A 16,847-nucleotide genomic window follows, 5' to 3' on the forward strand; every position below is an offset into this window, starting at 1 on the left:
GGTATAGTGTGTTATCACGATAGTTTTCTCGTCTCGTCAGCTCATGAAGAATTTTTTTTTGTTGAATGTACTGTGTACAAAATATTTATAAGAAGCAACCCGCCATCTACCCTGACTGCGCGAATCCAGTCTCTCGAAAGCTTTCGCCGAAGAAACGTCGTGATTGTACATACAAATCCCATAACATTTGTAATTGTTGAGTCCGCGTGATCGTCGCAACGGTTAAACCGATTATTATTATTATTGTTTGACACGGTAAGCGTGAAATGAATCGAATATCCCAACATTATACGATTATTCTTAATCTCGAAAACGACTGTAGCTACATTGGTCTTCATATCGCGTGTTTTTTTCACTTTGAGCATACACTGGATTTTTGTTTGTTAGTTAAATTGTAGAAATGGCCGGTAGAGAGCACTTCAGAGTTTCGGAACTCTCCCCCCCCCCCCCGTCAATTTTTTTCCTTTCCGCCGTGCTTCTCAAATTATTTTCTTTCCGAATCTTCTTCGTTCGCAGTAGGACGCGTGACAAAGCTCTTGGAGAGAAATTTAAAAAAAAAGAACAACTAAGCAAGAATTCGGATTTCATCGAACAAGTTTTGATTATTGAGTTTGAGTAGTTAAAGGGATTCATTTTTTTTCATTCGAATTTTTTAAAATTGAGGATATAGTTGACGAATAATCCGGTGACCGAGAAAAAAGGCAAATTTCGGTTATATCTTTTGAAAGGTCAGGCCCCACAGACGACATATTGGCGTTTTCTCTGAAGTTTCAAGTAACAATAAAAAGAATAATAGAAATTTTCGTATAAATTTATAAATGTACTGGGACAGTTTATCATTATAATTAATTAAAAATAATGAAAAAAGAGAATCATTGTGGAGCTCAACAATACACGAACGTTTGTTTTCTGATCGTAACAGCATTGGCTGACGGCAAAAGTTTTTCTACTCATTTTTATTCCAGTATTTTGAAAACTTGTTGAACCTATAAGCAATCATGTATATGGTTCGAAATATTATTTCAAATCTGTGAAGAGTGTTGAATTTTCAAATAATCCGTTGGGATAATGAAGTGTATAAATTGTTGACTTGGAATACGAGTCGTAGATTCATTTTTGTTTTGCGAACGCATCGTTGCGTTCACTTACTATTGTGAGTAGATGATGAACCGCGATTTTGGAAGACAGATTGATGCTAAAAAATTAATGAATACCGTATAGTAAAAATGTGAATTGTTTTTCGAATATGCCGCCAAAGTAGTAGCACAATCGAGGAAAAGACAAAGTCTAGCCAACCGGAATAGTGTTTCCATCTGGAGGGTGACCACGTGATCCGAAGATAACCGAGAAAAGGAGAACCGTACGTATACCGAGGTTATAAATACCGGGGGTGGGCTAGCGGGGAGCCTCTTTTACATCCCGAGCGTTCCGAACAGTGCATTCACTATTGCGCTGGTACGACCATTGGGTCGAGTGTCGCGACTGTGTGGCTCTTGCATACGCGCCCACGGTACATCGACGACAAATAAATTAAACGTTAAATCATTACTTGCCGTAACATTACGCGACAATTGTTATCAACGAGTTGAACGCCGACAGGTTTCGGAGCTTGAGAACGAGCGTCGTTTCAACGTTGGAAATACTAATAAACGAACGAAAATGCCGGAAACATCGCACCACATGAACGGATACGCGAACGGGCACGCGCCAGCGGCCGAGCTACAACAAGACACGACATTTTTGTTCACTTCTGAATCTGTAGGCGAAGGACATCCAGGTAAATCTCGTGCTTTATTTACCAGCATTCTTTATTCCCACGTTTTTTTTAACGATATTAACAAATTATGTTACTATCCCTCGAGTCTCTTTTGTTTTTCCCTTTTCACCTGAGAACGTGTGCGCGGGACAACTCTCCCCCTCGTGTCCGCCATGGCGAACCCGGGAGAAGCGCCGTTTCCGTGACCGCGTGCGCATCGCTCCTTGCTACCATTATTACTATCTATCCTATCTATATATTATACCATATCGCTCCCATGGATTTGGCAACCAAAAAATATATTTTTAGAAACTCTGATTTTATTTCATACACTCTTATTTCTCTCGTTCAATTCTCTCTCAAATACCGGTTGTGGTATTCGCGCTCATATAGATTGAGAATTCAAATTTCTAACCTTCAAATTTTTTATCGTTCAAAGCTTCTCTCAAAGAGAGAGAGAGAGAGAGAGATGGAGAGAGGTTGTTCTTTTTTTAACGCGAGAGCACGATATCGCGTTACATCGTTCGCCATGTGCTCGCCAACGGATTTATTTTTCTAGAAGGTTCCAGTCACATCAATGATAATTGAAAGTTGACGTACGGGAAATTATTATTTTATAAATTTTTGGATTCTCTCATTCAACTTATCCGATCATTATTTTTTATTGACTTTTTGAATTTGAAAAAATTCAATCGTCGCTCATATTGATATAGGAAAAAGAGTTGGAGCTGATGCAATCGCGTGCTTGCTGGGAACAATGTTTTCGAAAAAATCTGGAAAATACTTGGAAATCACTAACCTTGTATTGGTTACTCCGAAAAATTTTAGAACTTGCACTGAAGTTGAGCTGATGCAACAGTTTGTTTGGGAAAGATTACATTTCGAAGAGATTTTGAAAAAAATAAAATAGGACGTTTGGTTCTTTCATCAGAATTACATTTTTTGTACAACATTCCAAATAATTTTATTTTAATGTCAGTTTCAATCCAATGATGTGAAAAAGTTCCAAATTTCATCATAGTTCCAAGACTGAAAAAAATATTTCCTTTTATAAGAAATTTCCTGTTAATCGGAAGTTGCATAAGACCGATAGATTTTTCTCATTGCCCGAATAAATGAATCTATTTTTTGTCTGTAACACTCTGGAGATCAAATTTTTTGAAATGGATTAAATTTCTACTGAATCGCTGTTGCAATCACCGGTTTACTTCTATGTGTAAAACAAATTTTTTCAACTTGCTTTTCCAGATAAAATGTGCGATCAAATAAGCGATGCCATTTTGGACGCCCATCTCCAACAGGACCCGGATGCAAAAGTTGCTTGCGGTAAATATCCAATCACATACCTCATGTCAGATTACATATGACAAAATGTTAGATCATTAAATTAGTTGAAATGCTGGAACGTAATATACCGTTCGTCAGTTGGCAATGACAAAAATTGGGAAGGTATTAATTAAACCACAAGGAATAGATTTATGCATTGTTACTTTAAAAAAAAGTTTAAATTATGGCAATTTACTTGATCTTATATCATATAGTTAATCATAAAAAAGTTTTGTGATCACCGAAGCTGAATCAAAAGCAATTGTTTAAATTCTTGTGTAGAGAGGTAACACAAATAATTAGTTTCCTGTTGATCTGTATCATTATCCAAGTTATTCAAAGTGTCAATGACTGAGTCATCGAATGCCTAGAAAAAAAGCCATTTTCTCAATTTATCGTGTCTATTAATCTCTATTCAGAAACCGTTACAAAAACTGGAATGATTCTTCTTTGCGGTGAAATAACGTCGAAGGCAGTTGTGGATTACCAAAAGATTGTGAGAGACACGGTCAAGCACATCGGGTATGACGACTCTTCCAAAGGTATAAAAAAAATCTAATGACATAAAATTTTCTCGAATTCCACGGATACAATTTTCCTTTTCTCTGCATTAAAATTACTTCATTTTTGGATCTTTGATCCGTCAAAGGCTACCCATTTATTTTCGTTCAGTGGCTGAGAGATCGTTCAATGATGTATGTTTCATAGTATTTGCTACTCTTGAGTGCCATGATGAAAACCAAAACACTGAGGACGACATCGATCAGTCTTGAAAAGTCACTTATTTTCCTACTCTACCCAATTCACTTATCAAAAATTCGGATAAAAACCGTTGTATTTATACGGAACGGACGTAAAGACAAGATAGAACGAGATACGAAAATTCGCATTTTACTGCAGATAAATTATATATATTAAGAAACATTTTTAATGGTAGAAAAAAAAGGAAAACCTCCATTGTTCGTACTATATAACTCCACTGATCATGACGCGATGAGCAATTCTTACATAAACGCAAATAAGTATGGCGAAAAAAAAGAACTAAATAAATCCAAGTCGTGAATAATCTGCTGGGAATTTCGCGAGGCACGCTAGAGAAATGCTCGCTCTGTTTTTCGATAAGAACAGAGAAACGAAATAAAATAATGTGTATCGGAAGAAAGTGAAGATGAGAAAAAATTCCGTAAATATAATAACGTAAGAGTGTAATGGTGGTGGCAGGATTTGATTGGCGCACGTTGAACCTTTTGGTGGCGATCGAGCAACAATCACCGAATATCGCGGACGGAGTCCATACGGATAGGGAAGAGAAGGACGTGGGTGCCGGTGATCAGGTACATAACCCATTCTCAGCCCGTGCCACAGAGCAGCAAAAACAAAACGAAAAAATCAAAAGAATAATCTTTCGTTGTTCGATAATTTCATGGATTTATCAAATGATGCCTTTATGCTATGAATAAATATGCATATATATTGTTAAGACATATATATATACACATTATTCATAGCATTTTTTAATCTCTGGTATGCGACGAAGGATGAGATCGTGAGAGTGTGCATGTGCAAAGGGGAGAAACATCAGGGTCAATGAAATGTCATTTTAGGCTCGAATTATAGGGCTGAATGAATCCATCTCACGGGGCGCTGATTAAATTTACAATTTCATGACATTCATCGGAACAAAAAATACATCATTGTTAACAGAATTCAATATCGATAACGCTGGAAACTGCAATTTTTTCACGTCATCTAAAAAATCAACGAATACGATTATTCACTCGCTGCATCAGGAGTTCGCATCGTTTTAAGGTGTTTCATCCTCTATTTTTAATCATCGATCACCATCAGATTTAATATTTGAACAGAAATATTACGTGTTTCATTCTTTGTTCGTATTTATTTGAATCGTGCGAATGATATCTGTCTACCAGACGACAAAACAGTTATTAGGCATCGACGGGTGCTGCTGTTACACCGATCATCGAATGAAGATTTAGTGCCCTTGTCTTCGTAGCTGTGTACATTTATTTCTCACCCTTTTTGTGCTCATTTATTATAATGAGGACCAAACGTTCTTTCGTCGTGGTCCAATCAATTGAAAACAATGCGACATTTGCTCTGTCAAGTATTAATGACTTTCTGGTTATTCGAGATTCTTTTACTTACGATATTCCAGCCCTGCAGATTTTTCAATTCTCACGTAGTATTATTCTTCATCCACAACTTATTTTCCCAGAAATAATACATTAGAAAAATTAACAAATCTTACTGATGCCTCATTGATATTTCTGGTTCCTGATTTGAACCAATTATTTTTTATGCATAAGATATAAATATCGCAAACTTCGATAACTCTTTTACAGGTCGATGCTCATTTGATTAAAATTTTTTTTAATTTTTGCATTGAATTTGTATAAAATAATAATGACAACGGTAAAATGAACAATCATTTTCCATGTTAATTGACCAAAAAATAGGGAAATGTGTGTTTCGATTTCACGATAGAAAACAATCGTCATTTCAACAGGTTTTGACTACAAGTTGTGCAGCGTACTGATGGCAATTGATGCACAGTCGCCAAATATCGCGGCAGGGGTTCACGAGAACCGAAGCGACGAAGAAGTTGGCGCTGGTGATCAGGTCAATTCCCATTCTCCAATTCAGTAGAATTTTTCTCACTTTCTCTTCTTATCTGTAAATATTTCTGCACTATTTTTCCCCTTTTTCAATAAATTCATGTGTATTCTGTAACTAATCAAACCCTTAGCAAGCCTTTTCAGTGTTTATTTTCAACTCCCTCACTCTTCATTGGAAAGAAATGCTATTCAGAGGTTTCTTTGTTTTTCGTCGTCTGAATATTCTCTTTTTCCTTTCCCTCATTTCAGATGAGTTGCTATTTTATTTCTTTTTATTTGCTGTTAGTTTTGCTTATGTGCGGCATCCGTTTTCGTTTTCGCACTCGAACATATTATCGTTTTTGATACCCTGTAGTGGTGGAAGTTTCTCATGACTACGTAGTTAGGTAATTGTAAGTGTAGAAAATAATCATCTTTAAATTTCTAGGGTTTGTAGACTTACACTTCCTGTAGACTGCACTCGCACATTTTTCATTTTTTTTTTTTTTTTCATCATGAGAAGAATGCCCAAATTATTAACATGTATGATTTTTGTAGCTTGCTCGCCTAGGGAATAATAAACGTTATTCATTTGATTTAACAACCAATTTCTCACAGCTCTGTGTGGCACCTTTTCTCTGCATGGATAATTTTTTTTTCTTCTGTTTGTTCGAACTCGATATTCGCACAAATCATAAATAACACTTGGACATATTGACATCGTGTAATTTATTGATTTCGGGCAAAACAACTGGAAAAACTAACTCGATTAATATCTGATCACCCTAATCAAGTTCAACCACGTGTGTATGGGTTGTACGAAGGCATTTTACGAGGTCATTTTTCATAAAGCTTTATTGCGAGTCGATAGTAGATTAAGGCATACGTACACGTTCTTTTGACACGACAGGTGATTGACAAGGCAAACGAATTATTTGTAACTCTCGCAAGTTGAATGAATTTGTATAGAAATTTTCTGCCTTACATTATTTGCGACTCTGACTCGTGACTAAAATTAAAAAAATTCTAATTCATTGAGTAGTCGAAACTCGGCTTCGTCCAACTTGTACACGATGGTCGAACAGCTCCGGTAATCGGAGGAGAACACATTTCGTGTTAACCGATTTACCAATTGGCAGAAAAAAACATTAATTAACATATGAAAATGTAAAAAAAACAGGGCTTGATGTTTGGTTACGCTACTGATGAAACCGACGAATGTATGCCGTTGACTGTCGTACTGGCGCACAGATTGAACCAAAAAATTGCTGAACTAAGGCGAAGCGGAGAATTGTGGTGGGCGCGTCCTGATTCGAAAACGCAGGTGAGACGAATTTCAGTCCAACGAAGCTTTGTTACGTAATAAAATTTTTAAACGAATGATGTTTAATCTCATTATTTGCTACTTCTGAGAGCCATGATTTAAAATAATAAATCTGACCGATCAAATGAAACAATGGTGTAGGAATGATTTTTGAAAAAATGATTCTCAAAAATGTTGAATTTTTGGATTTTCTAGGTTACCTGCGAATACATAATGGATCACGGTGCTTGCGTGCCAGTCCGCGTTCACACAGTCGTCGTATCGCTTCAGCATAGCGAAAAAATATCACTCGAGGAGCTTCGCAGAGCTGTTATGGACAAAGTCATAAAGGAAGTCATTCCAGCGAGGTATCTCGACGAGAAGACGGTCTTCCATGTTAATCCCTGCGGACTCTTCATCATAGGCGGGCCTCAGGTCAGTTCTCTCGATGTTTATTCTCGCTCGTCTATTAATAGTATGTAGTTTGCCATTAGTGGATACCGAGGAAGAGAGAATGAGGAAGAGTTTGTTCAAGTCCGATCATTTACTGCTGCGTTTTAACGTCAGTCAAAAAATGAACTCGAGTCATTGTGTACTTTGTTTGCATTTTTATTAATTTGTTTATTCTTCGTTTTGTTTGTAACAGAGCGATGCTGGTCTCACGGGGCGCAAAATAATCGTCGATACTTATGGAGGCTGGGGAGCCCACGGTGGCGGAGCATTTTCCGGCAAAGATTTTACAAAAGTCGACAGGTCAGCGGCGTACGCGGCGAGGTGGGTCGCTAAATCTCTCGTCAAGGCTGGTCTCTGCAGGCGTTGCCTAGTTCAGGTAAAAAATCGGTTATGCCAAGTTTAACGTAACGAAAAGGTTTCTCAGAATGCCATTGTTTTGTAATTTGATATTTTATTGTAGCCAAAATATGTCTATATGTTCGTATGCTGTTTATTTCAGGTCTCGTACGCCATCGGTGTTGCAGAGCCACTTTCGATCACGGTCTTCGATTATGGTTCGTCGAAACTCTCCCAGAAAGATCTCCTCGGTATCGTCAACAAAAACTTTGATCTTCGTCCTGGAAAAATTGTCAAGTCAGTTGAGATTCGATTTTATCCGCGATCACGAGCAAGCATCTTTGATCGAAACAATACATTTTTCCATGTCAATAATCATTTTTATTGTTCAGAATATTTTTTACTGTTATATTCCTCGAGATATTTTGCAATCTTGTTACTCAGTTGAGTAATGTTCATTAAAAAAATGTTGTTCATTCTATGAAAATGATGATATATGGTGAACAAGCGAGTTTGATGAAATGAGAAGAGATGCTCTGCTGCAACCTTGTTTTTACACATTTTTCACATTTTACAGATTGTTTCCACAGAATATTTATTTTCATTTTCAGAGACTTGGAATTGCGCAATCCAATATATCAACAAACGAGCACATACGGACATTTCGGACGAGAGGGATTCACCTGGGAGCAACCAAAGCCACTGGTCCTCGATTGATGAGGATTATCTCTAAGCCATTTGTCGTTTCTTAATGTAAAATCAGCGACAACAACAACATACAACTCCTAAAAATCTCCGAGAAACCCAGTATATCTCGCCAAGTTTTTAAGCAAACCGATCGAGAGACTTAGAGAGAATGAGAAAGTGACTGAGCGAGAGACACATTGCCCAAAGTACTTCGCGTTGTATTTATCTACAAACACACAAACGACCATAAAAAGACACGCATAAAAACTAGCAAGGGTTTTTCTGTATCGAATCACTAAAATACGAATTGGACGCGAATAATCAACCGGACGAAAGCATTGATGAAATATTCCCGTGATCGACCTATTAAGAATCACAATTTTCTTTCTTATTGTATATTCGTCGGGAGAAAGAAAAGAGCAGTGTTGTCATTTTTTCCGTTAATTTTTTTTTTTCATCTAACGAAGGACGACAAAAATTTAGTACAAATTGACCTGAAAAAAATCGCGAGACTGGTTTCACTTTCTGATGACTTAGTCGTACAAGAGATGGAAAAAAAGTTTTAACAAAATTTGGATAGATTGAAAATAGTGGATGAAACGAAATCCTCCATGAGTTTTTCGTCAGTTCGAATTGCCTACTCGTAAAGGGAAAACTAACTAAGCTGCGTCTGTGTATATACCTTAAAGAATATTTTCTTGCGTCACTGTGGATCACGGGTGATGATTAAAGATACGAGAATCAATTGAGATCTGACCATGTTTTACGTTACATTACGACGACGAAAGTCGAATGTTGTTTTCTTTTTCCTAGCAATATGTTAGTGGTTTGAAAGACAAAAATACATGAATGTACGCGAAGGAAAAAGCCCGACATGAGTGCTATACAGTTTTAAGTATTTTTATGTAGATATTCACTGTTTGTGCGAGAGAAGAGTAGTAGAACTCTAATTTTCTTCCTCTTTTTTTTCTCTTTTTTTTTTGCATTAATAGTCCGGATCACGATGAATCATTGACAAGTGCTGTACGTGTGATAATATATCGAGTTCGAGGCACGCAAAGGGAGCATTAACAGTCGGGCTGGAAAATGAGGTGCTTCGGAGAAGCGTTTGAACAGTTAGTTGTTCCGCCTGAAAAGCGAGTCTCAGTAATGAAAAGAAAAAAAAGGAAATAAATATAACTCTTTGTCAATGTTTTCCATGTTCCAAACCGATTTGATGTTTAAGGACCATTGCCTTTACACATTCCCAACCAGATTTAATTTAGAAATGAAAGCATACGACAAAACAAATTGATTACTAGAACTGAAATGATAAATCCCACACGGTGATAATTGTTAATTTACGAACAAAATTGTTCAAGTTTTACTAATGTTTTTTCCATATTATATATAAATCATTTTTTGATGTTCGGAATGTCGTTCGACTGTTTGAAAATAATTGATAAAATTTAGTAAAAATGGCCAGATCATCCTGCATGTATTTAAAAATTTGTATCGTTTCAATGAAAGTACAAAAACGCGTTTTGCAATTATTTTTTGCATTCACGCTTTCCTCTAGTCCGTGACACTGCCCTCTGTAACGTGAACGTTTCCCAAACGAGATCGCTCTTCTGCACTCCTTGTGTGTGCTCGTCAATTTGTAGCTCGTGCATATATATTCTGACGTCTTTAGAACTTAATTTTATTAGGAATCCATAATATTGGTTATACAATAATAAAAAGAATGAGTTTGACAGAAAGTATTCTTGAAAACTTTCATTCGAAAAAGTCAAATTTTTGAATGATTGTTGAGCTTCGTGTCGTTTATCATGTGCTATCCTCTTTTTTTTTTTATTATTTCAGTTTGTCGAAGTGCTTAAAAACAAAGGTTCAGTTGGTTATGTATGGAAAATAAAAGCTAAAGGAATCGTATGATTCATGCTCAAAGCCCGGCTTCCCTCTTAACTTCCGTCTTTTGACGATATATTTCTTAGACCCGAAAGTATATATCACGATTCATCGACTGTCTTTTAGATTTTGAATTTTCGTTGCATCAAAGAAAAACTTATGTCGATCAAAATATTACGTTCCAATCGAATTTATAAATATGTTTTTAAGATCTTGATTTATCACAATGCACTACACAAATTATGCTCGATCACCCTGAAATACCTACATGCATAGACCTCCGAATGAAAAAAAAAAAAAACAACGAAATATATCTTCATATATTTACGTTACCATTATCACTGTAAAGATGCACAAGAACGTTCTATAAGAACAGAACAAACATAATATGAAAAGCATAATAAAAATGAAATATTTTTTAACAAAAAAACCCCAATTTTGTCATTTTTTTCAAGATGCAATATTCATGGGAGGCTTAATAAAACAAAAAAACGTGCGAGAAAATACGAAACTGCAAGTTTTCCTCGAAAAAAAATGGCAAATGATAAAAATGATCAATGGAACATTACTCATTTGAGTTTCGACGAAATTTTTCGGTCTAACTCGATTGCAAAATACACAATAACATCTATGTAGCTTTATACCAGAGAGGAGAAAAGCGTGAGGTTAAAGTCGTAATTGAGAGTCAAACACTGTTCTAATACAATTGTTAGATTTGCCAACCACGATTTGTAATTGCAAAAGTTGATAATGTGAAAAGTCGTCGATAATTCGGTATATTGTAATTATTGGATGGAGCAAAATACTTAAAAAAACAATCTGTATACACGTACATATGTATAAATGTAATTTTTTTCGATACTATAGTTAGAATCCGCAAAATCAGATATGTGGAAATAAAAAAAAAATAACAAATAAACATTTATCAACTGTACACTCGTGTCATTTCAGTGTAATTCAGAACAAAAAATTTTCTTTGTTAATTAGTTTTTCTCAGGTATTAGATTACTGCCAGTCAAGTTCCTTAAATTGCAAACGTTGATCGCGCGACGGGATATCGTTCACGTGTGTAGTTTCATCCTCGAACAGTGATTTTTAAATTCTATTATTTCTCAATAACACCAATCTTTACTGAAATACGAAAAAATCGATCAAAATATTTTCAATAGAAAGTACTTAAAAAATGTCCCAACATTCATGACACTCGGAATTTTCGAGTAATAATTGGTTCATTCGAACTGTGGGGAAAACTCTCGCAAAACGAATGCTGACAGGTTAACGAGTTTAAAAAAGTGATGAATCAAAATCTCAGTTTACGCATATTTATTTTTACTGTGATATTTTTGTGTTTTTTTTTACAAACGTCTGCGGGACTACACGCATAATCAATTCTAATCTTTTTTTGTTACATAAAAATCTTGATACTGTTTTTCACGATACAGGTAGGCTATACAGTGTGATAATTTCGGTGGCCCGGAACAACCTTTTCATAGGTCCCCTTAAAACGAATCGATGAAATATTCCAGTAATTGAAGTTTTCTTCTTTTTCATATACGATGGTGGCTCGTAACAATATAAAATGTAATGTTTATCCTTAATTATTATATATATATACAATAGATCAGATTGTGAATTTCTATATATATATAACCACACAACGAAGTCTTCATGACTTTCCAAGTGAATAGACATGTAAAAGATCGTGAAGATTAACGATAAGAAAAAAATCAGGTTCCCTTATTTGAAAACGTAATATGGTTGTCCGAAAGCTGTTAAATGTGACGCAACTCTTCTCACACATATTCAGCGTTCCATTGTCTCGACTTGGTCGATAAATAAAAAAATAATTGTTCACCAGCTACTCGCGGGAATACAATGATACCAAAGAATATCATTAAAGTGCCTGTGTTTATACTTATATAGAATTATAAGGATTCGATATCTTTTATCGATACAAAGTCGATGTTGGACCAAAAATTAATTGTTCGCTTTCAAAAGTTGGAGTTCTTGAATTTTTTTATTCGCATTTATATTTTTTTTGTTGTAGTTTAGTATAACTTGTGCCATTATTATTTTAAATCAGGATTCTTAGTTTTTCACAATGATCGATTCGTTTTTACTAAATTAGAATCTTACTGCAAAGGATCCCAAATATATTTAGCTCATATTTAGTATAATGGAATAATTTTTTTCTTTTAACTACGATTCGAGAAATCCAGAGAAATTATTCTTCACACAAATTTTTCAATGCTGAATATTTACAATGTAAAATCGAAATCATAAAAAGATATCACCGTTCAATGGACTTCAATTGTGAAAAAATAATTGTTTTTGACACCAATTTAACGAAAGTGAAACAATAGCGGTAGTTATTCACGGAGTTCCATTTTCGAATCGTCATTCTGACATTAGTTTCTCCTACAAGGAAATTGTGTGAATATCCGGATTTTTACGATAAAACAAAAATTGTGTTCATTCATCCAATCATCTTTACATTTTTTTCGGTGCGTGTATACGACTGTGCCTGAGCAATGAACTTTTATCGGTAAAGGATTTTTCGCACTCGACGCACTTGTACGTTCTTCCTGTATGGGTTACAAGATGTCTGCTGAGACCGGAAGCGTGGCAAAACGCTTTCGGACAGAGTTGACAGTGATGCAACTGGATAGCATTAGGATCGAGCTTCTGATGACGTCTCATGTGAACTCTCAAAGCTTCACGCTGAGTAAAGCTCTTTTCGCAATCCTGACATTGGAATGGTTTTTGACCGGAGTGTGTCATCAAGTGACGTAGCAAAATTTCTTTTTGGGCGAACGCTCGATGACAAATGTTGCAGCCAAATGGTTTTTCACCTGCAGAAAATGTTTAATGTTCTCTCATTAACAATCAACAAAGTGGATTACTGATTATTTTTTGTCGAATCAAAATAATTATTTTGATCCATGAAGCAAAAATGCGAAGGAATTATCACTATGCCACGTATGATCACGATAGAAAGGTTAACGCTAAAGCTTTGGTGTACATTGAATTTTTAATTTACCTGTATGAGTACGTTCGTGGCGTATGAGAGCTGATCTCGTTGGGAACCACTTTTCGCAAGCTTGGCACGTGAAACCTCGTTGAGTCGAGTGTACCGATTGATGGCTCTTCAGCATGATTCTTCGTGTAAACGCTTTCGGGCATTTGTCGCATTGGAATACTTTCAGTTCTTCGTTACCACCGACTGCAAAATGAACGTCAGTGATTCTAATATTCTCAAATCCATAAAACTTTTGTTTCTTTCAAGACTTGTTATTGTATAATTTTGAGTATAGAGTTTATGCCTTACCAATGGAATCTGTTACTGGCTGCAGTTGTAGTTCTCCATGCCCGGAATTGTTGCTTGTTACTTCCATCATAAAAACGTTCTTTCGGTCAGCATTTGCGATTGCTCTCTGAACCTCTTCCGCCTCGTCTTCTGACTCGCCAGTCGGTTCTTGCTTTATACGTGCACCACGCATCGTACAACGCGCCTTCGCTGTTTTTTCTTCAGCTGGAACCAGAGTTATATTTGCCGGACCTTCTGGAATTGACTCTTCCATTTCTATATTTTCTGAAGCCATACCTGGTAATTAATATTCATTAATTCGTTGCTGTTTGTTTTGTTTTTCTAAGAGGAATCTGAATTCAATGAAAATTGAAAGGCTTCATTAAGTTTTGGCTATTTCTTCAAGCTCTTCGTTGCTTAAACTTCGTTGAGTCCACCAGGAGTTTTTTTGTTTTCAACTTCGATCTCGTGGTACATTTTTTAAATACAATCGTTTTTCAGGCATTTTTAAAATGACTAGTCATATCTCAATGTTTTAGCACATGTGAAAAACATTGATTTCTATTCTTTTATATGTTACCATAATAAGACTGTTTTTTTCTACATCGATGCATTTAGATTATAGAAAATAAGGTGTATAATAGGGAAAAACATAAGAGAATTTACCGTGATAAAATTTTTGTTGTTCGATACGAAACAAGCAGAATTTATTAACAGAAGCTTTCACTGTGAAACTATTGGTGAAACTATTGAATGCTCAACGTAAAGAATAAAAATGTGATCGGACTCACCCAATATGTAGCCTCCTACAAGTTCTTCTTCTGTAACTTGTATGGGATCTCCATCTTCTTGATTGGCATCGCCCTTTGTGGCTACCAGATCAGCGAGCAGTTGCTTCACTTGACGAGACTTTCCACTGCTGCTTGATGGCTCCTCCGAATCTTCATTACCCTCCATTTGTTCTCCCTCCTCATCCTGACCGGTCAAGCGTTGTATCAATTTCATGTGCTTTCTCAGTTTTGTGTCAGCTGCCTCGCACTTCTTTTTAAACTGATAAGATTTTTCTAACTGATATTTGCAGGGATGACAAATCATGTTTGGTAAGCCATCCTCTTCCCAGACCTGTAATTTTATCATTAATATTTTCATTAATTATTGCAATGGGAGAAAATTTCCTACAAATTTTGATCAAAACTGAGAATCCATTTGACGAATAGATATTTTTAAAACTGCTGCATTCCATGAATTCTAGTTCTTCGGAAAAAAAAATTGACAGATCAAACTTAAACTCAATCAACTTAATAAACTATTCCAAGTTACGCTATAAATATTTTTTAAACTCTTCTGTGCAAGATCAAGTTCCCTAAAAAATAAAAGCCAATACCCATAGTTTTATTTATAATTTTTTGAATTCCTGTGTCTGCGCAGTTTTTTCCATACTAGAGTAAACTCATTAGACAACGACAATGTCTGAGGTATAAGTTGTTTCATAATACGGATGTTTTGGAAACGAATTTGAGTGAAAATGGAGAAAGCAATTGAACTGCAATAACTTTCATATTGCAATCAACGGAGATTTTAGTTTAGAAAAAATGATTATCTCGAAAGATTTTAGTCGACTAACCAGTTGGAAGTCATGAATTTTCTAGAAAAAGGGGTGGTAAAGAACGTTCAATATCAAAATTGGCTCAATGCTTTTGAAAACAATTTCATATTTTGACCAATATTTTGGTTTTACAATTTTTTTTCACAAGTGCTTCAAAGTATAATCGCTCGTCATCCCATAATTTGATACAAAGACCCTGACTTATTGGAAAACCGAAAAATAATATAGAGAATTAATCAACAATTTTTTGCAAAAAATTTGTACCGAATTATTTCGAAAAGTATTTGCAAAGATTTCTGCAGCATAATAGTCGAAAACTGTGGTAACCCGCTTTTCGGAGTATCGCGCATGGAAATATATTCGTAAAGTCGATAACTCGGTAAGGTGGATAATGCTCGGCAAAATTTTCATATCTCGAGAAAGGGAAGCAAAATGGTGTGTGATAATGGCGGGTCGGAGACGAGCAGGAGGCGGCAAAGTGAGCGGTACGGTAGGGGGTGACTATATTGCGCACGAAGCCCAGCACGCGAGAGGGACGTCGATACGCGCGGAGCGTCAACATTTTCGACATATACATACTTGGTGTGTATACGTTATCCAGCTCGTTTATATTCCACAAAAAAAAGGCCTTTGTGGCGAGAAAAAATATGGGAAGCGTTCGAAATGAAATTCTCTAAAAAAAGGAAGGTGGCGAAAGCGGTATGCGAAATGACTGCGCGGTACCGATAGATTTAACGATAAAATCAAAACGCGATAAACTAGATTCCTATTTTTCGTGAGTGCGAGAGAGAGAGAGAAAAAAGGATAAACCTCATCAGTGACTCAAGAAATTTTCTGTAATATATCCGGCATACAGACTGTCGGTTTCGGAGGATGTAAAAAGGAAAAAACTAGCAAGCGGAAAGAATTAAAACGTGGACAAGTAAATGCATCGTTAACAATACCTCGAGATTGACGCACGCCATAATACGTAGCGGCAGAGGAATAGCTTCGTCGTCGTAAATGGGCACCATTTCTTCTTCCTTGGCGAGGCACAGTCGGCATAGCTCGTTCACGTGAATAATAACGTTGCTCGGGCTGTCGCCCTTCTTACGACTGTACGTTTTCATCGCGTCCAGCTTTGTTTTCTTGTATTTACGACTCAGTTCGAGAAACAATGAAATTTTTTTTTGTTTTCCCGATGATCGAGCGTTTTGTTGAATTTCAAACAAAGTATTGAATAAACGAATAATAACGTTCGATCACGATTAAATACGGATGATAAAAAAAATACGCGGTCTCTGACGCCACACGGGAACAACGGAGTAGTATAGTTCGGACGACTGTGAGAGACTCTCCTCGGTCACTCACAACGGAATCTATAATGGCGGCTGTTGCGACGCGTTGATAGCTAGGAACTCTGGCTTTTGGGTCATGTCGTTAAAAATGGCAGAGCGTCTCTTCCGTTTCGCCTATCGCTCTCTCGCTTTCTCTCTCTCCCACCCAACGTATATCCATACGTGTGTCTCTCTCAAGAACAGAGGTGGGGCGTGATTCAAGCGTCGCCGCCGAGTATACAGGGGTCTCTGTGC

At 36.3% G+C, this 16,847-nt stretch overlaps 2 protein-coding genes across 11 annotated transcripts; one reads left to right on the plus strand and one right to left on the minus strand.

Annotated features, from left to right (window-relative positions):
- The first annotated feature begins 121 nt into the window (after positions 1-121).
- Sam-S (S-adenosylmethionine Synthetase) lies at positions 122-9,670 on the plus strand. 8 transcript variants are annotated; one of them, XM_043420206.1, is made up of 11 exons: positions 123-255; positions 1,259-1,360; positions 1,600-1,777; positions 3,005-3,082; positions 3,502-3,624; positions 5,610-5,722; positions 6,878-7,021; positions 7,217-7,435; positions 7,647-7,829; positions 7,953-8,086; positions 8,401-9,670. In XM_043420206.1, exons 3-11 carry the CDS (start codon positions 1,660-1,662, stop codon positions 8,504-8,506), a joined length of 1,218 nt encoding a protein of 405 aa, XP_043276141.1. In that variant the 5' UTR covers positions 123-255; positions 1,259-1,360; positions 1,600-1,659; the 3' UTR covers positions 8,507-9,670. The 8 variants fall into 8 exon arrangements, with proteins under 8 accessions (XP_043276156.1, XP_043276141.1, XP_043276150.1 ...); XM_043420215.1 differs by having other exon boundaries at positions 124-255; positions 1,262-1,360; XM_043420180.1 differs by lacking the exons at positions 123-255; positions 5,610-5,722 and adding exons at positions 567-728; positions 4,304-4,416 and having other exon boundaries at positions 1,262-1,360.
- Positions 9,671-11,669: 1,999 nt separating this feature from the next.
- On the minus strand, positions 11,670-16,667 carry LOC122411405 (zinc finger and SCAN domain-containing protein 12-like). 3 transcript variants are annotated; one of them, XM_043420164.1, is made up of 5 exons: positions 16,221-16,667; positions 14,462-14,792; positions 13,692-13,895; positions 13,404-13,586; positions 11,670-13,215 (listed from the first exon to the last, which is right to left on the minus strand). In XM_043420164.1, exons 1-5 carry the CDS (start codon positions 16,383-16,385, stop codon positions 12,854-12,856), a joined length of 1,245 nt encoding a protein of 414 aa, XP_043276099.1. In that variant the 5' UTR covers positions 16,386-16,667; the 3' UTR covers positions 11,670-12,853. The 3 variants fall into 3 exon arrangements, with proteins under 3 accessions (XP_043276099.1, XP_043276095.1, XP_043276090.1); XM_043420160.1 differs by having other exon boundaries at positions 13,692-13,955; XM_043420155.1 differs by having other exon boundaries at positions 13,692-13,967; positions 16,221-16,666.
- Positions 16,668-16,847: the final 180 nt, after the last annotated feature.

This window comes from Venturia canescens, chromosome 1 (assembly GCF_019457755.1).
Source record: "Venturia canescens isolate UGA chromosome 1, ASM1945775v1, whole genome shotgun sequence".
Lineage (NCBI taxonomy): Eukaryota > Metazoa > Arthropoda > Insecta > Hymenoptera > Ichneumonidae > Venturia > Venturia canescens.

Excerpts from the sequence above, each read along its gene's own strand:
- Sam-S (XM_043420221.1), top strand. The coding sequence starts at position 1,660 with ATGCCGGAAACATCGCACCACATGAACGGATACGCGAACGGGCACGCG. Across the intron at positions 5,723-6,877 it reads AAGTTGGCGCTGGTGATCAG|GGCTTGATGTTTGGTTACGC; the intron begins GTCAATTCCCAT and ends TAAAAAAAACAG. Across the intron at positions 8,087-8,400 it reads CGTCCTGGAAAAATTGTCAA|AGACTTGGAATTGCGCAATC; the intron begins GTCAGTTGAGAT and ends TTTCATTTTCAG.
- LOC122411405 (XM_043420155.1), bottom strand. The coding sequence starts at position 16,385 with ATGAAAACGTACAGTCGTAAGAAGGGCGACAGCCCGAGCAACGTTATT. Across the intron at positions 14,793-16,220 it reads TGGCGTGCGTCAATCTCGAG|GTCTGGGAAGAGGATGGCTT; the intron begins GTATTGTTAACG and ends ATAAAATTACAG. Across the intron at positions 13,216-13,403 it reads CCACGAACGTACTCATACAG|GTGAAAAACCATTTGGCTGC; the intron begins GTAAATTAAAAA and ends CATTTTCTGCAG.